Genomic DNA, 26,633 nt, shown 5'->3' on the forward strand with positions numbered 1-26,633 from the left:
ACACAGAGAGAGAGAGAGAGAGAGAGAGAGAGAGAGGCTATTGAATACGCTCGGTCGACGTTTCGTATCATCGACCTGACTATATGGGAGAAAGTATTAACGGATTATCGTGGAGTATGACTCGTAAGTAAGTAGAAAGAAATTGTCGACGGCCCATTGACTAAATTTTACATACAGGATGATACAGGGTACGTAATCGATGTTGACTTTCCGGATGACTTCCACTAGTATCATGTAGACGTGTTTCGGCTTCGTAAGAGTAAAATACACAATACAAAGCGCATCAACATCTCACAATACTGCGACAGCTCTCCTACTCAAGAGGATAATAATTCCAGGGATAAAATCACACAATTTGTTCCCTGTTCTATCTACGGCACATTCTCGTGTAATCTGTCTTCCTGCGACAGTTTTCCTTAAGAGAGGGAGTAAATTGAAAATTCAGTCTCAAATGTCACTGAATTTTCTCTTACCCAGTCGTTGTACAATTACTTCAACACGCAGGAGAACCACTAAATCTAACGGACTGACATCTATTAAAAGTACTTTGTATAACATGATGATGTAAAATTAAATGTTAAAATATGCATATATATTTTCATTCATATTGTACTTTTGAGCCGAATTTCCGTACTTGTAGGAAGTAATAATGAATTAAAGATGGTTACACCTTTCTGAAAGTACACAAAATATGATTTTTTACTCAAAAATATGTTTCACGACAATTGTGGCATCCTCAGTGGATTTTTTATTTTATTTTTCCGAAATGCATATATACAGATTATGTTTAGGTTAAGAAATACGTTACATCAGATTTTGCTATTAGTTACATTCATCTTGTTTTTTCCACTCTAACCTTGACCTATAATTATGGAACTAAGACGTAAAATCGGATAAAACTGTGGAATTTGCTGTGTTTCATATATCATATAAAGTCTAGCATTCCCATGCTGCCATCTAAAAATAAAACTTACTCTAAAATAAACGTGTCATAAATGGAACAAAAGTATTCGTCCTGGACTGGTTTACTGAGACTGGTAGAAATAAATTTCAGAGCAAGGGCCGGAATGTGTAAATCAAACGCCACCATAATCTCTTATCTTTAGGCTTATGTGTTCAAAGAAGGCTCAAAGACGATACAATTAAAATATGAATATCACCAAAGTTCAAAGACTGTGAACTACCGGAAATAAAGAGTTGCAGATGTATTTACATTCCTTGTTGGATCCCGTAGACGGTTTGAATGCGGTTTTCGTTTGGTGTGAGTTCCTGCGGGTTTTTGAAGATAACTCGAACTGCCATCCAGTTGAGACTATTTCGTAAGGAGAGAGGTAACGTTGAGTCTGGGTGCGTCGACAACAGATTTCTTGAAGTCATGATATTCACAGCAGTACGAGTACCCCATCGTTTGGTTATTGGCCTCCCATTCTATCCAGGTGATGTTGGGGCATACGTCTTTGCAGATGTAGTAGTCAGAGCCAGGTTTATTGATGTACGGGTTGTTTACACCCAGGAACACTACAGCTGCCTGAGTAACTGCCTTATACACAATCTTCCAGAAGAGCTTCGCCACTGGGATGTAGTTGCCGCCGTCAACACAAAGAAACAACCCCGTCTGGTAATTCGTGACGTTGGGCAGCGTTGTGATGCCGTGCGTACCCGTGTAGATTTCCAGCTCGGTTTCGTTACTCGCAGCGTAGGAACGTACATTCTCCTCCATGGTCTTCCAGTTACCGTTATTGAATGTTTGCCACTGCGGCGCAGAGTTCATGTAGAAGAACGTGACGTACCTCTGCGCGATGAGACTGAAATCAGCGTTAGCAGTGAGGTGTCCTTTGGAAAGGAAGTAGTCTTCCCTTGCAGAAGTGGAGTTTGTTTCATAAATGTACTTTGACCCGAGCTTAGGGTCCCCCAGCAGCCTGCCGACCGTGTTGACTTGGGTGGTTCTATTATAATAATACGCCATGTCAATGTTGCTGAAGAAGGTGCCACATAACCATTCGGACCTGCGGGAATAGTTCTGTTTGCCCCCTATTTCGGCGACCATCGTGAAGTGGTCGTACACCGTGCTGTAGGACCGATCGTCGAAGCAGGCGTCGATGAGCGTGTAGAAGTCGGGGCCGACCTGGAAGCCCAGCTGGACCACCTGGTACTGTCCTCTGCTCCCGCACGATTGGCCCGGAATCCGCTCCGACGGCTTTGGCTTGGACTTGCATGCGAGATCCGTGAAGTTGTACGACGTCCCATTGATGGAAAAAGTGGAGCCGGAGACACAGGAGGCTGTCGCTTGCGGCTGTTTCGTGGCCTGGATGATGTTGCCGGGACACGCGACGATGATCTGCTGGTTCTGGCTGAGCGAGATCTCCCCCGAGGAGTCCGGCGTCACGAAGCCGTGCACGTCTTTGCTTCCGCCGGGCTTCAGCAGCAGCGGCTGTGGGGAGGGCATCTTGGATCTGTTCACGTCCACCGAGCAGCCTGAAATTTGAATAGAAATGTCATTCTAATTGCACTGATAAGTTAGTTTCACAATAAGCTTGAAAAAGATTACAATACTGAATACTGTGAAAGTATTTGCAGACTCTACTTCACTGTTTCAAATTCGTCTACTTCAGATTTGTACCAAAGTCAAAGCAAGTGTTTGCTGTTGTTTCACCTAAAATCACGAAACAGGTTAACCTACACAAGAGAGAATCAAAGACACTTAGATGTCAAAAAGAATGCAATACACAGCTGGCCACCAAAGTTGTAAACCAGGAAGGATATCGAATATCGAAGTTGTACTTTAGTAGGACGACTATACGATGAAACTGTTTTGTTAGTTTCGTGATCGTTGCAGCGACGTTCAGTCACTTGTGAGACGCCCACTAGTGGCCATGTTAACAGACTCACAGCGCCAGCGGACCAGCACATGAGGGAAATTCGGACCCCATAGAGTAAGCGCCAGAAACGCCTTCTGCACACACGCAGGGGATAGCTCGGTGGATGCCCTAGCCTCGCTTAAGAAAGGGCGCATTGTGAAGAACCTGTCAGAAAATGCAAAACGCACTGACAGTTGAGAGGATCCTGCAAACAATGGGATGTAGCGTGTGATATTATTGGATTTCAGACAATTTGCAGATGAGAAAAGGACAGCCATCGAGCTGTAGTTTGTAATGATGCTAAGCACGACAACGCGAGAGTAAAGAAACGAAATCTGTTTATAACGTGCGCCTATACCAAGACGCGCAGCCAGCGTTTAAAAGGTACTTTTCAACACTATGGCTCGCTGCGCGCAGATATTTAAAATCATTGCCGTAGCGCCTGATAGCAAGAAGCTGCGAAACAGAAGAATGAACAATTTATAATTTGTTAGGAAAATTCTAGAGTCTTTATAGTTAGTTGTACTTCTGGTCGCCGATATGTTAACATGTACTTCATTACCTTTGATGTTTGGTCGCCGACTTGTTAAGACGTGTTGTGTAGCAGCGCTACAAGTTATATTTCATTTAGTGTGAAAAACCACGTTATCACCAAGAAAAACAACGCTTTTGTAAACCTTGTGACGATAAAAAAATACTTACGCGCACGCCAGGACATTTAATTTTTACAAAATATCACACATACAAAAGCAGCGATTGTTGGACTGCTCGATGTATGAGAAAAACATAAAAATGTAAGTTTTGTATTCATTGAAAATTTGTTAATGTTTATAGTTTAACGCCTTTGTTTTTTGAGAATATTTTGATGACCCACTGTATAGAAAATCTATACTTATTCTTTTCTTTAAATTAACCACAAATAATGTTTATGTTTAAATGAACATTGTTACAGGTTCGCTCTTTGTCGTGGTGTCTCGATTGTATTTGGGAGTCCATTAATGTGTTCAATTTGCCATCTGACAACTTTTTTTACAAAATTTCACCGTTTTGCATTCATTTCTAATTTTTTAAAAAATTATTATTCAAATAGGTCCCTTAGGTAATTTCATTGAAGAGTCTGATTGCGTGAAAGCAATCCGGGCTAAGAGGTCATTTGAGAAACTATTTTCGCGCATTCAATCTGTACGTCTCCTGAACACAATCGAGAGCCGACGCATCGGCGATCATTCATTAATGTTTCTCTCTTTCCAAGTCGTACCAAAAAACAGCCAAGGAGAACTGCCGTGAGTACGCAATCTAGTGTTAAAGTTTGCATTCTTTATCTTGTCGGCAAACATTGCCATAAATTATCATCATCAATGTTATATATGGTTAAATGTGAAAAGTAAAATCTTTTAACGCTACAAGCGCAGATACAAAGTGCTAAGGATTCGCAGATGGAAGCGTGTGAAATTAAAGAAAGGCGGAAGAAGTGAGCCTGCTGAAAAACAAAACAAAAAAAAACAACAACATAAATATGCTGCACAGTAAAGTGGCTGCTTATAGATTATGAAAGTCAGCAGACTCTTAGACGAAGCACGAACATGGGGCTATCGAGGCCTCATGCAGATATAGCCGTCACAAAGAAGTGTTGTGTGGCAACTAGTGCAGACAAACATCGGAACAATATGCGATCAACGCAGGGGACAGCCTGACAGTGGAAAAGTGAGATTGATTCCAATTCCTGTGTCACACACCACTTCACATCGGATACAAAATTCCGAACCTGCATTGGAAGCGTGGTTATGGAACAGCGTTGAGTCATTGGGAGGCAGTGCAGATTTAGTCTTCCAATGAGATGAAGAAAAATGCAAGGTGTCGTTGAGCTTAGAGAGTGGTTAGAAGGGTAGAGGACAACACCGGAGGCAACGCGGGGCAGCAAGATGACTTGGTGCTCCCCCACTCGTTGTTTAGATCTGCCTCCCGTCACCGCGATACCTGTGTTCCGGCCACGGCAACACGGATACCGTACCCGAGCCTGGGCTGCCGACTCGACGCCGCCGCTACGAAGCGACCCTCTGTGACGACCCAGAGCGTCTGCTGCCGACGTCACCACAGGAAGAGCGACCTTGAGGAGTGGCGAGATGATTCAGTTCCCCCTCCACCTCCCCTAAATAACTGCGTCGTGTCCATGCCCACACAAATCGGCCCTGAGTTTTGTAATTTTATGTAACAAAAATATAATAATACATATTATTATCATGTAAACAATGTATTACATTCGCTTATCAATCCCTTAATCTTGCAATCTTCTGCTGTCTCAGCTTCCTTGATTACTGGTGACACTTAATCATTGCCACCCAACGTAGGACAGTAAAGTTACTAACCTGCATGTTATTTTGTGCAAGATATCAGAAGAATTCTCGATTACTAACAATATTTAAAAGAAATTAAAAACCAGTCCTCATCGCATATACACTTTTATTTAAAAATGGTGACCTGTCTCAATGAGTTTTAGATCGTCGTAACCATGCTCTACAATACATTAACGACTGAGAGGGGTGTGTAAATATTTTTAGTTACCAACTTCTGTGCTTCCATGGTGTTGTTGGCCCAAGATCGATGGATGATCTTTCGTTTCCATGTAGTCACGTCGCGGCTCATATGGCCATTTCAACGTTTTCTGTCGATTCATCGCGTATGGTCTGCATATTTTTCGGATAACTCTATCAAACTGATGCACCATGCGCTCTACGCATTTTCCGTTCCATGTCAGCGAAATACAGCACATGACCTCTGTTGTCTCTGTAGATGGAACGTATCAATATTGTACCCGCTGTCGCCTTGGTTACCGATGGCTGCTCTTACGACTCGCGTAACAGAATCATGTACCCTAACAGAATCATGTACCCATAGAGGGCAGCTATTGTTCGTCGAACCTGTCTTTACTATTTCACTGTTATAATTTTAATTGTAGCGTTTTTGGTAAAATACTTTATACAGCATTAACTTACTGTTGTCATTATGTAAAGAATTATGCTCTTTGTATTCATTTTTTTTTAATAATCTAGCGCGCTGAGTCATTTTGCGACGCTTCTCTGCATAATGTATCCTAGCGGCTGACATTGACGGCAGTGGGGGCCAGAGTCTCCTCTGTTTAGCTCGTAGCTTCCTGACGCCAGAAACACTAGACATCTATGTCTCTCATATGCTGTTACAGCATCTGATGTCTTTTATTTTTCCGTGGTTGTGAAAACTGAGGAATATACTGTCGAGGCCAACAGTCGAATACCGTCAGTACCTAAGTAGGTCAGGATTGCACATGCAACATACGCTCTAGCATTATCGTACTGAAAGATGTCAATGAGACGTGGGAGATAGGGTAGATCCATCAGCCTTAATGCTCACAAACGTCCTGCTGTCGGTATGGCTGGCTATGCGAACCAGAGGTAACCGTGATGTGCTCGCAATGGAACCCCGATACTACAGGAGTTAGGATAGTATGAGGTTGAGAAATTTTACCTGGCATCATCCGTTCTCGTAGGAGCCCGTGCAAACGAATACATCCTTGGTGATACGGTATACAGAACCGGAGACGACGTTGAGCTACTTCTGTGGTCATTACCGTCGCTGGACAAGACACGTGACGTGGCAGTATGATACTGCACAGTCGGGCAAAAATTATATGTCTGTCTTCTCCGCCTCTAGTCGCACGGGACTATAGATTTTGCGTGGCATTGACTGTGGCACTCTTGAATACATTGATTGCCAACTCGTATGGCAGTCGATGGGTGCCGATCAGTGCAAGCAGCGATATCGCAGAACAATAAACCTCACACATGAATGACCACTTCCGTGCCACTGTGCAGTTCTCATAACTGCTAGTACATGTGTCTCTTTACGTGAGGCATAACGTGACCTCACTAAAGTAAACAGCATTCAAACGCGAGTTCTGACTGAGAAACTCACTGTCTAATATTTTAATTTTATAAAGAGTGTAGATGGCGTTGCTAATGTCTACTTCCTGTAAAAGAAAAGAAAATTAATAAAACAGTGACTAATATTTGATATGCTTCTGTGTATAATGAACACCCATTAAATTTATTCAGCAGTTTATGACATTCCAGTTACAAAAAATCGGTTTCAACTTAATACGCAAGTGGAGTGTTGCTACGATTACATAAACACGTACTTTAAACACATCCACTAGTTAAATGATCAGTAACGTACTTTGTTTTATTTTGTAAACGATTTGTTCACAATCGTTAAGAAATCTTCACCGATCAGCTGTTGTTATTGGCAATCGTGTAAGTGCAACGATCAGCGAACGCATCTTTGTAGCATTACTACACATGAATAAACATCACCAGAAACACTGCTACTGGGACCATAGTTTTCATGTTATTTTACGTGAATTTTGCGTTGTGCTACACACAGACATAGAAATTTCCTTACTTAATTTTATGTATGTGAGAGTCAGGATCATTGAACACCGAACACCCCCATATCGGTCCCAAATCCACAAGCTTCAGTACATATAGATGCAGAGATACAGAAATCCAAGCACTACTCATGAAACACTTTTGAACGTTACCGCAACCGGCTAGGGAAACATATTGACCCATCCACTAAAAACGTTATGCTTGGCGTGTTTCGTAACAATGAATATCAGAATTGTTACCTTAACTGAGTAGAAAATCATTTACACATATTCTAGCCTCCAATGGAAAGTTGTGTTGACAGTGAATTTAATCTTCATTACAGGAATGACGAGCCTTTTTCGTAGCGAACTCGTAATTACCAACACCGATTGTAAACTTTGGCACTACTATTTCAGAATTCTGTTCCGATTGCTGAATTCTGTAACCAATAGGAAAGGACCACGTTGTACAGTGGCTGACCAGGACCAATCGGCAGGCCGTTGTAGTATTGTGGACAGAGTTGCGCACAGCATCCATAGGATGGGGTACAGATCACCACGTACATCGCGGACACGCAAACTGTGACTAACATCAACTTCCACAATGAGCACATCACTCAGTACCCACCGTTTAGCAGCGATTTACCTGTAGACACCGCTGCTGCCAGAGCTGTCTCTCCAGAAACTTTAAATTTTGAAATATTTGAAGTAAAATTTTACAAGCTACAAATGCACTGGATACATTCGAAGGATAAACATCTGTACATAATGACTGGAACTACGAGAGGAGCTTTCGTAAAGAAATGTCAGTTAGACAATGGTATGAATTAAAGAGCGTCCAGTCATGTCCATCATCGGTTTGATGTAGGGACTCTGGTGCTATCCGTCGCATTTACAAACTATGCTGGACACCACGTCAGCAAGCAGAAGATTCACGATCACCATTCACTTGCTTATTACTGAACTGGATGAGCAGACTGCGTTGTTTGGCGAGTAATTGAGGACATGCACAACTGATCGCGACTATCACAAAATCCTCCGCATGAACTAGTGATTTAAGTATTGTTACATATACAATGAGGGGACAATGTCATATAATAGCGATACGAACATAGGCAGATGACGCGAGTATCGCTTACACGAGGAATAAAAGAACAGTGCATTGGCGGGGTATCACACGTACACACATGATTCATGTGAAAAGGATTCCGACGTGATTACGACTGTACAGCGGGAAGTAACAGACTCCTAACGTCGGATGGTAGTTGGAGCTAGACGCACGAGAAATGTGCCATTGCGGAAATCGTTCAGGAATTCAATTCTTCCAGATCCACAGAGTCAAGAGTGTGCCGAGAAACCAGACTTCAGGCATTACCTCTCATCACAGAATAACGCAATAGCCGACGGCCTTTGCAGAGAGTTGTCAGTGCTAAAAGACAAGCTACACTGTTTGAAATAACCGCATAGATCAATGTGGGAAGTCAGAAGTACGTAACCGTTAAGACAGTGTGGCAGCATTTGGCGGTAACAGCACGACATCGTCTCCTGTGCTCGTCGCTTTATCAGTTGTACCCTAGACCAATGGAAACCGTGATCTGGATAGGTGAGCCCAGATTTCAGTTGGTAAGACTGATGGTTGGGTTTGACTGTACCGCACACCCCACTAACCCATCGATCCAACTTTTCAAGAACGCGCTGTACAAGCTGGCGGTGGCTCCATGATGGTGTGGGCTGCGTTCGCATGGAATACACTGGGTCCTCGGCTCCAACTGAACTGATCATTGACTCTAAATTATGATGTTCTGTTACTGGGAGACCATTTTCAGCCATTCAGGGACTTAATATTCCCAAACAACTATGCAATTTTTATCGATGTCAAGGCGCTATGTCACGAGCCACTATTATTCACGACTGGTTGGAAGAACATTCTGGACAATTGGGGCGAATGAATTGGCTACCCATATCGGAATGAATCCCATAGAAAATTTATGGAACGTAATCGAGAGTTTAGTTCGTGCGAAAAATTCTGCAGCGGTAACACTTTCGCAATTTTTGCCGGCTATAGAGGAAGTATGGCTCAGTATTTATGAAGGGGACATGCAGCGACTTGTTGAGTCCACGTCACGCCGAGTTGCTGCACTGCTCCGGGCAAAAGGGAGTCCGACACGAGGTTAGGAGGTGTCCCGTGACGTCTGTCTCCTCGGTGTACACTGGCTTGTACTCAACATTAATTTTGATTGAGTACTCCATCAAACTGTGGTGCAAAACATTTGCGTCTTTTCAAATGTGACATGTGATTTTATGGTGTTGCGTTGACTCCACTCTTGCATGCTACCATTCATGAAAAATCCGTCTGAGTAATAACTTCAATGATGCGATTAGTTAGAGAGAGCAAGCATCACCTGGAAGACTAGTAGACAAATCGTCCTGGATACACGTTACGTCTAACACGCCAGTCAATATTTCCACAAAACTTCCACTTTTAAGACCAACGTCAATAGTTAAATGTATGACGTGAGACACTGTTGCTGTTGCAAAATAATAAAAAAGTACGTAAAAATAATCGAATAATAGGGATTCTGTAGGATATGTCGATCTGTAGTCACTTTTGTAACTGAAATTGATTATAGCCTATTATTGCAAAGTGTAAACATAGACAAATGTGCAAAGAAACAGACTCATGGCATAGCAGACCAAATATGGATATTAAGACAATTCGTTAAGTATAGGGAAGAGTACTAGATCAAACTAAGCGACAAGTTGAGTGGTTTATAAACTGAAGGAAATACGAACACAGGAGAATGGGGGAATATAAGTGAGCAAAAATGTAGCAGATACGAATAATGTAAAGGAATATAGTAATATTAACTTGATATCATATGCTGCATTAAGCAAAACTAAATGTCCCCAAGAATTAGAGGAGATAAAATGAAAATTATAAAGAGAACTAATTTAAGGCAAGATGAAGTGTGAAGAAATGTGTCAGAACCTTAAGCTAATCCTTAGAGATAGGACATTTCATCAGTTAACGCGGCGAAGGCAATAATATGAAAATTCCAAGATTGCTTTAATTGTTCTTAAAATTAAGATATGAGTTTGATACCCAGGTAAGTACTAATGAAAACGATAACATTCCAGAAGCAGTGGCAGATGAGTTATATAAAAACGATCGATCTACGAAGGAAAGTCTTCTACAGGTCCAACGAATCGTCCAAGTCGGAGGAGATGCACAACGGCAAGAAGTAGGGGACTGACTGTGGGGCCAAAGTGCTGCGGGGTCTGCGTTTGTTCTGAGACCGTAGCTGTGGAGATCCTACAGGAACCACAGAAAAGGATATCCATTGATGAAGCTACGGTAGGCCCAGCCATTCATTAGTGTGCAATCCATTTGCTTTGAACAAGCAAACGAACTTCGAATTGAAACCAATATCGCAAGTGACAAAGCCTTTGGCAAGATCTGCCAGTTATGATGGCCAACATGGTCCCCATGAAAGATAGATTTGTCCAAAAAATATTTAAATATTCGGACTATTAATATTGTATCTTTATGGACGGATGCAAGACTCCTGGAAATCACACAGATAATTACAGAAGGGAACGCACTGTTAATGGTACTAAGTGAAGTAAGAAAAAGAGGTGATTAGGAAGAGACAAAAGAAGAAATGATGTCACAATAATAGCATCTAGAGAACTAGAGAAAAGGCACTTAAAGTGGAAGGGACAGAATAATTAAACTTACAATAATGACAGAAGAGATTGCTCTTGATGTAGACCAGGTTTATCCTCCTCTGACAGGATGTGAAACGGACGGGAAGGGTGAGTTTTTCACAAAACTGAAAGAGTCTCTAAAATATAACTGGACTGTGGCTATGGAAGACTATGTTGGCAAAGACAGAAGAAGCTATGAGACAGTCACCGAAAAGATCACAGAAATGTGGATACTGATAGACGCATGTCTGAGAAATTAATGGATTATTGGTAATGGATGATATAAGAAATGAGAAAGTCACATGTCTACCGGATATAGTTGGAGCTTGGAACAGGAATCCATAGTACCTTATATAATAATAACTGAAGGAAGAGAGAAATGAAAGTGATTCTAAGCATTAATCTCGACAGTGACCACAGGCTGTCGATAGGGACACTGAAGAAATTTAGAAAACATACATATGGTGAAAAGAGAAAGGTTTTCGGAACTGAAATATAGGCAAATACAAGACATACACGAGGAGAAGATTAAGACACAGGTCTCTAAGAATGAGAAGATGGATGTGGCGCGGAAGAATGGAGGAAGTCGGTTCAAATGGCTCTGAGCACTATGGGTCTTAACATCTTAGGTCATCAGTCCCCTAGAACTTAGAACTACTTAAACCTAACTAACCTAAGGACATCACACACATCCATGCCCGAGGCAGGATTCGAACTTGCAATCGTAGTGGTAGCGCGTTTCCAGACTGAAGCGCCTAGAACCGCACGGCCACACCGGCCGGCGAGGAAGTAGAAATGGGCCTTAGTCAAGGAAGGACATCAACAAAAACCAAACACAAGGAAACTCTATGATGGAATGAAACAACTACAGAAGCAGTCAAGAAGGCGAATAACGCAAGGATAGGAGGGTTTAAAGACAGAACGGGACATAATAGGGATATATGGGAACGACTAAGCGGAGCAGCAAGGAAAATGGTGGCACTGGCCCACAAGATGCCTCGATAGAAATTCACAAAAGAAATAGAAGAGAATTTCAAAGGTGACAACAAAATGTTACTCTGCATGTTATGTAACAGAAAGATCCGAAAAAAATACTTCTAAAGATATCAACATAAAAGGAGAACCCATGTGGGAGGAAGAAGAAGCTTTTTGAAAGGGTGGAAAGAATACTTCCATTTTGTTTCATGATGAATCAAATACACCTGATAAGATAGAAGGAAGAAAGAAATAACACTATCATAGAGGAATTAAAAAGAGAAGATCTGCAGATGTTGTATGGAGAGAAAGCTCTATTAGAAATGGCAAATGCAAAGCTCCTACGTTAGAAGACATCACACTAGAAATGTACAAAGGTATAGGAGCAAAAGGTATCCAGTAGCTGTACAGAATAATGAGGATAGTTTGGACATTTGGAAAGAATCATCATGATTGGACAAAGGCAGTTGATATACGTATCTTTAAACAAGGATAACAGGGTGCTCCTGTAAGAATGACAGATTAATAGTACTAGTGTACCACTGCACTCAGATTTACGAAAAGATAATTTCACACGAAATCAGGAACAGGATAGAACCACAATTAGGAGAAAAGTAACAAGGAGTTCAAACCGGAAAATCAGCTGTATATGTTATATTTACAGCCAGGCACTTGCAGAAAAGAAATGGGGATTTGGGAAAGGCATGGTAAATGAATTTATAGGTGTAAAAAGGCTTATGATACTGTTAGAAGGGATGATATATGGCTGAGACCATGTTGGAAAGGTCAAAAAGAATGCAACTCAGAATCAGAAACATATGCAATAAAGGCCTGAAATGTGTTATAAGGAATGACAAAAAATCAGAATGATTTAGAACGGATAGAGGGGTTCGGCAAGGGTGTATGCTCTCACCAGTGCTCTTTAACATAGTAACGGACAACATCATAAGGTAAGTTCGCCAAGCGTCAACAGGAGATAATGTGAGAGTCGGAGCATATATAGATGTTGTGGTGATTTGGGAAGAAACTGCGCACATATTGGAAGGAAAGTTAAATATCTGGCAGAGAGTAATTGAAAAATAAGCCACGGAACTAAGCTTAACAAAAAATGAGGTAATGAAAATCAGCAGGACAAATGAAACTTAAAAATTTTAAGTTGCAATGGAAAAATTGTTAAGGAAGTAGACGCTTCCGATTATCTAGAAAGTAAATTAACCGAGAAAGGAAACATCAACGACTAAATTTTGGAAAGAATAGAAAATTGATAAAAATTTGGTTATTGTGTGTGGAACATAATTAGAAATAGGAAAATACCTGCCAGAGCAAAGATCATGATATACAAGTCATGTTATCTACCACTTTTGACGTAAGGATCACAGTGTTGGACTTGGAAAAATACATAGCTGAGCAAAAAACAAGCAACAGAGATGCGTTTTCTACGAGGAATTCTGGATTAGACGAGAAGGGACAGGATAAGAAATGAGAAGATACGAAACATCCTACAGATAAATCCCCTAAAAGAAAGTACGGGTACATATGGGCATAAATACAGAGGGGTCCAAAAAAATGTATCCACTATTTAAAGATCCATAATTTGCAAACTAATTGACGGAGTTGTCTAATTTTTGGTGAAAGTGTAGCTTAAAGTCCAACTTAAAGATATCACTGTAGGTGTCCGAAATGGTCACCATTAACATTCCCACACAAATGATGCCGCCGAACTGCAGCCCCAGCTATTGACTGCAACGTGTTCAGTTGGACATTTGCTCATGAATGTACGATGGATTCTCGAAGTTCATCCAATGTGCGTGGCTTCTGTCGATAAACGACGTCCCCAGAGATAAAAGTCCAGAGGAGTTAAGTCTGGGGAACGTGGTGGATACTCCACAGCACCCCTACGGCCTTTCCATCTTCCTGGTAGATTTTTGTCGAGATACGCCCTAACACGATTTTGGTAGTGGGCTGGGTCACCATCTTTTTGAAAGTAAACTGGTCTCCATATAAGTCTCGGATGGCAGGTAAAATGGATGTCTGAAGCTTCTGAAGGTAGCCCTCATCGGCCACCAAATAAGTATGGCCCAATCAAGCCCCGGTAACACAACCCACACCACACATTTACTCCTGGAAACTTCACGGCTTTGTCTACATGGACGTTCGGATTTTCGGCGGCGCAGTAGATGCAATTGTGGCGATTTACTGTACCATTGAGTTTGAACTGTGCCTCATCAGACCACACAATCATCTCTGCAAACCACCATGTTGCGGTTGCGCACCATGTTAGTAAACCACTCCCAGTACTCCATTCTACGATCTGTGTCGTCCTCATTCATTGAGTGTAGCAATCGTGGAATGTAGCACTTCCACTTTGCTGTCTTCAAAATTTGCCGAAGACTTGAGCGAGTCACCCCAGTTTCACGGGCACACTGACTAACAGACATCTGTGGTGAGCAAGTGAATTGTTGTGACACACGACGGGAGTTAGCTGGACTTGTTACTATTACAGGTCGTCCAGATCGTTGTTTGTGTACATCTTTAACGCAGCCTTCGGCTTCAAATTGTCTCGAATGCGACGAATCGTTAAACGTGTCGGTGACTCTGTTTGATACTCATTTCGCCATTGCCGTTGAATCTCATTAATGTTTTCGTACTTAAAATACTACTTCAAAACTGACTACCTTTCATAGAATGTAAGCCTTGCGCCAGCCATGTTTACTCTAGTAACTAGGTGCAACTAAGAACAACACACTGACTATCTGGTGACTGTCATCTCACAGAACAAAACAACTCAATACAACGCTTGTGTGGCGATTTCCGGAACTACAAACTATTACACTACCAAAGATGAGACAACTCCTTCAGTTAGTTTGCAAGTTATGGACTTTTAAACAGTGGATACATTTTTTGGACCCCTCTGTAGTTTGACCATGAGAAAGGAGTGGGTCAAAAAAGACTTCCAGGCGAGCCCTAGAATGGACAGAATCTGGACGAAGCCCAATTGGAAGACCACGAACAACATGGAGAGATAAGGTGAGGAATGAGGTGAATCGGAGAGCAGTGCAGAGCGAGGAAATGCTGAATCATGAACTGTGGGAGAAAAGAGAAGCTCGGAACAGGCTCTGTGAACAACCTGCATAAGCAGAATCGTTTCAGGAAGAGGAAGAAGAAGAAGTCTATGAAGGGAAGGAAAATAGTGTGAAATCATAGTGCTTGAACAGAAATGATTAAAGCTGAGCAGAAAATTGACACCGAAATAACATGCAATTCTTGGTGGATATCTGCGGAGTAAGACATTTCCTTGCAGCGTGAACAATATTCTTCTATCTCTGAAGGGAGGAGAGAGGTAAGAAATAAGATAGCGGCACCCGGTACGTAAGTGGGAGAGAATATGTGTAGTCACTACATAGAAGATAAAACAGTACAAATTAAAAATGTAGTCATACAATCAGTTTATAGTAATTTTCCATTTCGGACTGTTAAAGTAGTGGACAAAATAAACGATGTCTTCAAAACTAAGCTTCCGATAAGTTGAAATGTAAAGTGTACAACGAATGTGTGTCACTACTTTTGATCTACACTCCTGGAAATGGAAATAAGAACACTGTGAATTCATTGTCCCAGGAAGGGGAAACTTTATTGACACATTCCTGGGGTCAGATACATCACATGATCACACTGACAGAACCACAGGCACATAGACACAGGCAACAGAGCATGCACAATGTCGGCACTAGTACAATGTATATCCACCTTTCGCAGCAATGCAGGCTGCTATTCTCCCATGGAGACGATCGTAGAGATGCTGGATGTCGTCCTGTGGAACGGCTTGCCATGCCATTTCCACCTGGCGCCTCAGTTGGATCAGCGTTCGTGCTGGACGTGCAGACCGCGTGAGACGACGCTTCACGACTCTCATCGCTGAAGAAGACACGTCTCCATTCGTCCCTCCATTCACGCCTGTCGCGACACCACTGGAGGCGGGCTGCACGATGTTGGGGCGTGAGCGGAAGACGGCCTAACGGTGTGCGGGACCGTAGCCCAGCTTCATGGAGACGGTTGCGAATGGTCCTCACCGATACCCAAGGAGCAACAGTGTCCCTAATTTGCTGGGAAGTGGCGGTGCGGTCCCCTACGGCACTGCGTAGGATCCTGGCGTGCATCCGTGCGTCGCTGCGGTCCGGTCCCAGTTCGACGGGCACGTGCACCTTCCGCCTACCACTGGCGACAACATCGATGTACTCTGGAGACCTCACGCCCCACGTGTTGAGCAATTCGGCGGTACGTCCACCCGGCCTCCCGCATGCCCACTATACACCCTCGCTCAAAGTCCGTCAACTGCACATACGGTTCACGTCCACGCTGTCGCGGCATGCTACCAGTGTTAAAGACTGCGATGGAGCTCCGTATGCCACGGCAAACTGGCTAACACTGACGGCGGCGGTGCACAAATGCTGCGCAGCTAGCGCCATTCGACGGCCAACACCGCGGTTCCTGGTGTGCCCGCTGTGCCGTGCGTGTGATCATTGCTTGTACAGCCCTCTCGCAGTGTCCGGAGCAAGTATGGTGGGTCTGACACACCGGTGTCAATGTGTTCTTTTTTCCATTTCCAGGAGTGTATATTAGTACATAATAAGTGAGGAAGTAGGTATCTACACTCCTGGAAATGGAAAAAAGAACACATTGACACCGGTGTGTCAGACCCACCAAACTTGCTCCGGACACTGCGAGAGGGCTGTACAAGCAATGATCACACGCACGGCACAGCGGACACACCAGGAACCGCGGTGTTGGCCGTCGAATGGCGCTAGCTGCGCAGCATTTGTGCACCGCCGCCGTTAGTGTCAGCCAGTTTGCCCTGGCATACGGAGCTCCATCGCAGTCTTTAACACTGGTAGCATGCCGCGACAGCGTGGACGTGAACCGTATGTGCAGTTGACGGACTTTGAGCGAGGGCGTATAGTGGGCATGCGGGAGACCGGGTGGACGTACCGCCGATTTGCTCAACACGTGGAGCGTGAGGTCTCCACAGTATATCGATGTTGTCGCCAGTGGTCTGCGGAAGGTGCACGTGCCCGTCGACCTGGGACCGGACCGCAGCGACGCACGGATGCACGCCAAGACCGTAGGATCCTACGCAGTGCCGTAAGTGACAGCACCGCCACTTCCTAGCAAATTAGGGACACTGTTGCTCCGGGGGTATCGGCGAGGACCATTAGCAACCGTCTCCATGAAGCTGGGCTACGGTCCCGCACCCCGTTAGGCCGTCTTCCGCTCACGCCCCAACATCGTGCAGCCCGCCTCCAGTGGTGTCGCGACAGGCGTGAATGGAGGGACGAATGGAGACGTGTCGTCTTCAGCGATGAGAGTCGCTTCTGCCTTGGTGCCAACGATGGTCGTATGCGCGTTTGGCGCCGTGCAGGTGAGCGCCACAATCAGGACTGCATACGACCAAGGCACACAGGGCCAACACCCGGCATCATGGTGTGAGGAGCGATCTCCTACACTGGCCGTACACCTCTGGTGATCGGCGAGGGGACACTGAATAGTGCACGGTACATCCAAACCGTCATCGAACCCATCGTTCTACCATTCCTAGACCGGCAAGGGAACTTGCTGTTCCAACAGGACAATGCACGTCCGCATGTATCCCGTGCCACCAAACGTGCTCTAGAACGTGTAAGTCAACTACCCTGGCCAGCAAGATCTCCCGATCTGTACCCCATTGAGCATGTTTGGGACTGGATGAAGCGTTGTCTCACGCGGTCTGCACGTCCAGCACGAACGCTGGTCCAACTGAGGCGCCAGGTGGAAATGGCATGGCAAGCCGTTCCACAGGACTACATCCAGCATCTCTACGATCGTCTCCATGGGAGAATAGCAGCCTGCATTGCTGCGAAAGGTGGATATACACTGTACTAGTGCCGACATTGTGCATGCTGTGTTGCCTGTGTCTATGTGCCTGTGGTTCTGTCAGTGTGATCATGTGATGTATCTGACCCCAGGAATGTGTCAATAAAGTTTCCCCTTCCTGGGACAATGAATTCACGGTGTTCTTATTTCAATTTCCAGGAGTGTATTATCTACTCTAATTATTATGTGAAGATATCGGCCACCTTTGCAAGACAAGTTTCACAATTTCTGTTATTTCTAGGTAGTTTATTTAATGCGAACTAAAATTTCAGTATTGCCTGAAGGAAAGCTAAAAATCTGTAAATAAACGATATTCATATTACTGTTAGAATAAATACAATAACGGTGAAATCATGTCATACGAAATCATGCCATTGCGATGCAATCTTATTGAGTGAGATCAGTGAGCACTTACAAAGGAATGGTCCTATAAGACATATTGAAACCCACCCCGAAAATTTTTACACAGGAAGAAGCCAGCGAAAGAAATTCACTGCCAGAATTTTGGCTGGTAAGAGGCACTGCAAGTGTTTTATAAAAATGTTAAGTTAGAAATTTTTGTCGCCCGAAGAACAGCCTGTAACAGCGGTTGGAACAGACTTGGCCACCGAGTTCGCGACTCGGTGAATCACTCACACAGACAGCAATTTTTAGCATGTAAGTCCTAGCTTACAATGGAGTGAATGGAAGCGAACACATGCGAATGAGCTTTGCCAAAAATTCACTAACATTCCCTTTTATATGGGTAGAATCGTTTATACTAGAGGGAACAGAAGCCAACATGAGGTAGCGAACATTACGTATGAGTGCTGTGTTATTAGTTTTTAGTTTTTGGAGCTAATATTCGGTATACAGGATATAACTCTATCTTGTTGGAGACACAATGCGAAACTTTGGTATTTAGTGAGGATTATTTTGCGTGGCGAGCGCACTGTTCTGGACGGAGTATGCAAAAGGCACAGGGAAGGAAGAATTCAAGTGTCTTAATTTGTATGTAAACGTATCACGCGTGGAGATCGTGCACTTTAAACGGAGTAACAAAAATTTGTTGGTGACCTTTAACTAGCAATAATACATAAATCTTTAATGTTTGGTAAGTGTTTGATTGCGTTCACCCTCAGCCCTAGGCTCAGCAATTCCTTTCGCCAGGCAATGTTCGATAATTCTGTCAATTGGATGATCCGTGTGAAACTTTCTCACTGTTGTAGTTTTAAAGAACAACAATATTTGCAATAATTGTAGGCGTTGGCGTAACGGTAGCTGTGGGAATAAGCAGAGAACATTTGTAAAAATGAACCGAACAATGTGAAGTAATAATCATGAATTTATGATACATACTTGCATAATTATACATTTCCATGTACAGTATCACGGTCTAAATGACATGCATTCTTCGTGTACCTTTTGTTTTTCATTTTTCTTACGGAGTATACAATTGTTAGGTGATTTATGTACCCTTAAAAACACTATGTACAGTTGTCTGTAAGTAAAGATGGGATTTGGTAAATACATTCCGCCTCTTTGAAGCGTTTGTCCCTGCGACTCGTTTACAGTGATCGGAAATGCAATTTCAATAGGCAACTGTCTTCTTGTCAATTCAAATTCCTTTCAATGTAACTTTATGTGACGGTAACCCTGACGGACCTAATGAATATACAAATTCTACAAGATACATCTGGTTGTCAGTCCTCTCCTCGTACAGTACAGTGTCACAACTGTGGTAAACGCGAAGTGTATAGAGTACAATGTCGCGCTCGCTTCTTACCTGGTACATCACTAAGGCCACAAAAACCTCTAACTGTATCCTAAGATTTTAATTGTTCTTCATTATTTATGTGAGACATTTAGGCTCTGATAGCAATAAATAAACCACAATTCAAGGCGGCAATGACAAATACGTTTTTTTCGTTGCAGTAAGTACATTCGTTTACAAAAGATAACTTTTCCGACGGGAAAAGACAATGGAATACCGCAGCAGTCACGAATGTTATCAGTGTACAAATTATGTAGTTAATAAGTACTTAAAAACAAATAATTTTTTGCTGTGGTTTTGAATTTCCACTGCTATAAGTGTGAACCCTGAATCCTTCCTGGTCATCCTGGCAAAGTTTTATGAATTTATTTATAAAACTATAGACAGTAGAAATTAAAATGAATTTAGAGCAAGAATACAATAATAGGAACTCCATGCCATATACCGAATTAAACAGAATTTCTCGGAAACGTCTCCATCACGTCTCCATCAGGCAGAGAAAGTAAAATGACAATTTAATAACAGAAATACACATATCAAAAAAGTTTTGCATCACCTCGGTTTCCAGAACTCCTGAAGATAGACGTTGACTGTGGATATTGTATCAGTCCCTTTGTCTGTTCAGAGATGTCACTAAACCCGCCCAAAGATGTAAACAACCATGAATATGCAGCGCCTATTAGACGGAGGGGGTTCGACAGCCGATCAGTTCCAAACATTCCACCAGGAAGAAGGTACACAGCTCATGCTGTCTGTAGATCAACCGTTCCTAGACGGTCAATACCGCGGTTCGATCGCGTCCGCATTGTTACTATGTACCAGGAAGGGCTCTCAACAAGAGAAGTGTCCAGGCGTTTCGGAGTGAATCAAAGCGATGTTGTTCGGACATGGAGGAGCTATAGAGAGAGACAAGAATTGTCGATGACATGCTTCGCTCAGGCCGTCCAAGGGCTACTACTGCATGGAAGACCGCTACCTGCGGATTGTGGCTTGGAGGAACCCTGACAGCAAAGCCATTATGTTGAATAATGCTTTTCGTGTAGCTACAGGACGTCGTGTTACAACTCAAACAGTGCGCAGTAGGCTGCATGATTCGCAACTTCTTTCCCGGCGTCTATGGCGAGATCCATCTTTGCAGCCATGACACATGGGCCCAACAACATGCCAAATGGACCGCTCACGACTGGCATCACGTTCTCTTCACCGATGAGTGTCGCATATGCCTTCAACCAGACAATCGTCGGAGACGTGCTTGGAGGCTACACGGTCAAGCAGAACGCCTTAGACACACTATTTAGCGAGAGCAGCAAGGTGGAGGTTCCCTGATGTTTTGGGGTGGCGTTATGTGGGGCCGCTGGTGGTTATGGAAGGCGCCGTAACGGCTGTACGATACGTGAATGCCATCCTCCGTCCGATAGTGCAACCATATCGGCAACATATTGGCGAGGCATTCGTCTTCATAGACGACAATACGCGCCCCATCTTGCACAACTTATGAATGACTTCCTTCAGGATAACGACATCGCTCGACTAGAGTCACCAGCATGCTCTCCAGACATGAACCCTATCGAACATGCCTGGAATAGACTGAAAAGGGCTGTTTATGGACGGCAAGACCCACCAACTGCTCTGTGGGATCAACGCCGAATCGCCGTTGAGAAGTGGGACAATCTGGACCAACAGTGCCTTCATGAACTTATGGGTTGCATGCAACGGCAATTACTGGCATGCATCCACGCAAGTGGACGTGCTACTGGGTATTAGAGGTACAGGTGCGTGCAGCAATGTGGACTTCTGAAGGTCTCGCTGTATGGTGGTACAATATGCAATGTGTGGTTGTCATGAGTAATAAAAAGGGCGGAAATGATGTTTATGTTTAGCTATATTCCAATTTTCTGAACAGATTCCGGAACTCTCGGAACGGAGGTGATGCTAAACTTTTTTCGATGTGTGTAACTGAAAGCAATATGAAGCATGAAGACAGTGCGAAATACTGTATGAATAAGACAGTACCTTTAGTTAACAGACTCCACGTTTCATCATTTTAGATGACATGGAAAGCATTAAGAGTACTACAATAGTGCTTTAAACGCATACGACGTCCAAGAGATGAATTACATACACAGCTAAATATAAATGAGTATAATGACATTCCGGAAGTAGCAGCAGATTATGTGTATAAAGCCGTTCAGTCTATGAAGGAAAGGAAGGCAATGAGAAATGACAGTATTTGAACAGACATGTTTAAAGCTAGAGGCACCTGATGCAGAAAGAACATGCAAAAATCGATGCTGAGTATCTGCACAGGTAGATATTCCGCTACAGAGAGAACAATATTCTGTCTACCAAGACAGTAAACAGGCAAGACATAACAATAAGGTGTCGCCATCCGTTACATAAGCGGGAAAGGTTATGTGTAGAAATAGTAGAAATTAAAAATGTTGTCATAGAACCAGTGTATAAGATTTTATATTTACGGTAGTTGGAAACAGTAGATCTACGAAAAATTTCGATGAAAAAGTAATTTCTTTTGACTAAAATTTGAATAAGCCTGAAGCGGGAGGCCTACAATCTCATCTATAAAAATCAACTGGATTCCGCAAACAGCTCTGTTCCTCATCCATGAGATCCACAGTGGCGTCGACAATGGCGCTCAGCTTGAAGCCTTGTTCCTTGACTTCAGGAAGCCATTTGACACCGTACCACACAGCCGTTTAGTTAAAAAAATGTATCTATATATACGACCTTACCGAGTATCGGAGGGGATTTGCGATTGAATTCAAGACTTCTTTGTAGGCAGAATTCAACACGTCGCTCTTAACGGAACAAAATCGACAGATGTAAAATTAATTTTAGGAGTAAACCAAGGAAGCGTGTTAGGACCGTTATGTTTGTAAATATAAGTTGACCCTGAACGTAAATAAATGTTATATTGCGCATACACAGCAAAAGAACAACACTACTGTATAGCTACACTATTGATGACAAACCGTTGGAAACAGTATCTACCGCAAAATATCTAGGAGTAGCTACCCACAGCGACTGTAAGTGGAAAGATCACATAAAACAAATAGCGGAATAAAGCAGATGCCAGACTTAGGTTCATAAGAAGAATCTTAAGGAAATGTAACTCGTTCACGAAGCAAGTGGCTTATAAGGCCCTTGTTGAAACGATTCTTGAGTATTGTTCATCTTGGAATCCCTAAGAGACAGGAGTGATCGGAGAAAGAGAGAGAGAGAGAGAGAGAGAGAGAGAGAGAAGATCTAATGAACAGAGGCACGTTTCGTCACGGGATTGTTTAGTCGGTTAGAGAACGTTGCGGAGATGCTCAAATAACTCCATTGGCAGACGTTATAAGAGAGGCGTTATGCATCACGGAGACATTTTCTGTTGCAATTTCGAGAGAGCACTGTGCGGGAAGAGTTGGACAACATCTTACTTTCCCCCACATACGCCTCGCGTAATGACTATGTGGAGAAAATTGGAGAAATTAGAGCCAATACAGAGCCTTACGGCAGTCATTCTTCCCATGCGCTTCTCAAGAGTAGAACAGGATTCGAGGGCTCACTTACCGCTCAAAATGTACCCACCACACCCACCAGTGGAGAGCTGTCAGTTATGAATTACAGGAAAAACGAAAAAACAAACAAACAGAGTACCGAAAAGTCTGAAGTGGACGAGATAATTGTGGATCTACGACTTTCTTTGCTGTATTCCAGTAGATAAGAAGGAAAGCGAGGGAGACAGTGATCTAGTGTGAGGTAAGGAGATGACATCACAAAACTTACAGAAGCAACATCCGAAAAGAACATGAGGTCTTTTACCATCTGATGCTATGAAATAGCTAATAATAATAATAATGACGATGATGACTGTGATATGATTAAAACAAAATTGGTAAACAGCATCAGATCACTCAGACTGAGACTTATTCCTTCCCTCACTCAGAATGGCATTGGGCCCAAGAATTTTTTTATGTCTTTCTTTGTGCATACGTATCCTTTGTGTTGGATGGGTTAGACTATTGAAGATGATTGGATTACTGAATTTACAGCCTGAATAAACAAAAGTCAGTTACATGTAATGGTCACCAGGAGTCACGTAGGCTAAAGTGGTATCGAAAAGAAAACATTGCAGAATGGCTTTTATATTTAGGGCAATCGGTGATAACATATGCAGATGACCAGGTAGAAAACGTCGGAAGCTCGAGAGACTTGGTCGATGGTGCTGTTCTATACAAGGAAGGTATATCTTATCTATATAAACGATTTTGGAGACAATCTGAGCAGCCGTCTTCGGTTGTTTGCAGATGACGCTGACGTTTATCGACTAATAAAGCCATCAGAAGATCAAAACAAACTGCAAAACGATTTAGAAAAGATATCTGAATGTTGCGAAAATTGGCAATTGACCCTAAATAACGAAAAGTGTGATGTCATCCACATGAGTGCTAAATGGAAATCGTTAAACTTCGGTTACACGATAAATCAGTCTCATCTAAAAGCCCTAAATTCAACTAAATACCTAATTGTAAAACAACGAACAACTTAAATTGGAAGGAACACATAGAAAATGTTTTGGAGAATAAGCTAACCAAACACTGTGTTTTATTGGCAGCACACTTAGAAAATGTAACGGATCTACTAAGGAGACTGCCTACACTACGCTTGTCCGTCCTCTTTTAGAATACTGCTGCGCGGTGCGGGATCCTTACCTGGTAGGACGGACGGATTACATCGAAAAAGTTCAAAGAAAAGCAGCACGTTTCGTATTATCGCCAAGTATGGGATAGAGTGTCACAGAAATGATACAGGATTTGGGCTGGAAATCATTAAAAGAAAGGCTTTTTTCGTAGCGACGGAAGCTTCTCACGAAATTCCAATCACTAACCTTTTCCTCCGAATGCGAAAATATTTTGTTGACACCGACCTACATAGGGCGGAACGATCACCATGATAAAATAAGGGAAATCAGAACTCGTACGGAAAGATATAGGTGTTCATTCTTTCCACGCGCTATACGAAATTGGAATAATAGAGAATTGTGAAGGTGGTTCGATGAACCCTCTGCCAGGCACTTGAATGTGATTTGCAGAGTATCCATGTAGATGTAGATGTAGATGAAGGCAAGCTTAGGACACTGTAGCGAGATGCAGGAAGCCTTGCATAGGATTGGCATCTGAGCTTCAATAAAAACAAATGTAAGGTACTGTGCACAAACAGGCACAATGACCGTATTTATATGGTTACAAGATTGCTGAAACCCAGTGAAAGCAGTCACATCCGGTCGGTATCTGGAAGTGTGTACACAAAGCAATTGGTTCAAATAGTTCAAATGGCTCTGAGCACTATGGGACTTAACAGCTGTGGTCATCAGTCCCCTAGAACTTAGAACTACTTAAACCTAACTAACCTAAGGACATCACACACATCCATGCCCGAGGCAGGATTCGAATCTGCGACCGTAGCAGTCGCGCCTAGAACCACTCGGCCACCACGGCCGGCACAAAGCAATTCAATGTGGAACAACTACACGAAACTAATCCTAGGAAAGACAGATACTAGAGCCTTATTGGTATAAATGTGAGTAAGTGTAGTCCCGCCAGGTAGGAGGCAACTTACGAAATCCTTTCTGTGGGGACACTTTAATATTGTGTAGGACTGATATTGGAAATAGAGGATATCCACAGAAGAGCAGTATGTTTTGTGACAGGTTACTATAAAAGTCGCCAAAGTGTCGCGAGGTATTCATCTCCAACGGATATGGCTACAACAAAGGCTTGCCAAACACAGTGCGGCTTACTGTTAAAATTCGGTGAGCGTACTTTCCTGGAAGAGTCAGCGAACGTATTGTTCCGTCCTACTCATATGTCCGCCCCTGGTAGGTGAGTGGTCAGCGAGACGGAATTTCATACCTAGAGGCCCTGGTTCGATTCCCGGTTGGGTAGGAGATTTTCTCCGCTCAGGGACTGGGTATTGTGTTGTCCTTATCATCATCTTTTCATTCCCATCGACACGCAAGTCGTGGAAGTGGCGTCAACTCGAAAGACTTGCTCCAGGCGAAAGGTCTACGCGACGGGAGGCCCTAGCCACATGGCATTTCCTACTCACATCACACGAAAAGGCCATGAAGATAAAATTAGAGGCTTACCAATAATTATTGTTCTTCCCGCTTACTATTTTCGACTTCAGTAGGAAAGGATTAAACGACGTTGGTACATAAAGTACCAGCAGCCGTACACCATACGTTCGCTTGTGAAGTACAGATGCAAATTTAGATGTAGTAAACAAGTGGAGCTACAAGTGGAAAAAAAACCGATTAAACGAAACCGGGCCTTCAAATGCAAGTGTACAATGAGCGTGTGTTATCAAAATGCTTCAAGTGGCTCTGAGCGCTATGGGACTCAACTTCTAAGGTCATCAGTCCCCTAGACCTTAGAACCACTTAAACCTAACTAACCTAAGGACATCACACTCATCCATGCCCGAGGCAGGATTCGAACCTGCGGCCGTAGCGGTCCCGCGGTTCCAGTCTGCAGCGCCTAGAACCGCTCGGCCACTCCAACCGGCATGTGTTATCAATTTGGATTTATGGCAAAGATACGTGGACAACACAAAAGTGTGGTTTGAGGGACGAGTTGTGGTACATGTAGGGGAGCACCGTACCTGCACGAGGCAGCGAGGAGGCGTGGCCAGCCGTGGCGAACAGCAGGGCCAGCAGCAGAGTCTGCAGGGTAGCCATCGTGGAGTTCGCACTGAGGGATCTGCGGCCGCCGCCAGCTTATATTGCGTGCGCCGATACTGTCGCTCTTATCTTCCAGCCAATGGAAGCTCGTTAGTAGCGTCACGTGTCTTGAGGAGCACCGAGGTAGGACAGCGTGGGGCGATAGGTTCAACTAGCTGTAACGTGTATGTCACTTCGGTAAAAGCTCTTACATTATAATGTCAGGCGCTGTGGTGGGGTTCACAAATACACGATTTAGAATTTATCGTCTCGGCGACGTAGAGTTCGGTTGACTGAAGGCGGGCTTCT

General features: G+C 43.3%; 1 protein-coding gene across 1 annotated transcript; it reads right to left on the reverse strand.

Moving 5' to 3' along the window:
- Positions 1 to 725: 725 nt before the first annotated feature.
- On the reverse strand, positions 726 to 26,343 carry LOC126298499 (uncharacterized). Its single transcript, XM_049990210.1, has 2 exons — positions 26,267 to 26,343; positions 726 to 2,475 (listed from the first exon to the last, which is right to left on the reverse strand). The coding sequence occupies exons 1-2, from the start codon at positions 26,340 to 26,342 to the stop codon at positions 1,313 to 1,315; spliced, it is 1,239 nt and encodes a 412-aa protein (XP_049846167.1). The 5' UTR covers position 26,343; the 3' UTR covers positions 726 to 1,312.
- Between the last annotated feature and the right edge of the window lie 290 nt (positions 26,344 to 26,633).

Source organism: Schistocerca gregaria, chromosome 1, assembly GCF_023897955.1.
Source record: "Schistocerca gregaria isolate iqSchGreg1 chromosome 1, iqSchGreg1.2, whole genome shotgun sequence".
Classification (NCBI taxonomy): domain Eukaryota; kingdom Metazoa; phylum Arthropoda; class Insecta; order Orthoptera; family Acrididae; genus Schistocerca; species Schistocerca gregaria.

What these genes read in the sequence shown, in the direction of transcription:
- LOC126298499 (XM_049990210.1), bottom strand. Translation starts at nt 26,342, where the DNA reads ATGGCTACCCTGCAGACTCTGCTGCTGGCCCTGCTGTTCGCCACGGCT. An exon ending in CTCCTCGCTGCCTCGTGCAG is followed by an intron (nt 2,476 to 26,266) that starts GTACGGTGCTCC and finishes TTCAAATTTCAG; the next exon opens with GCTGCTCGGTGGACGTGAAC.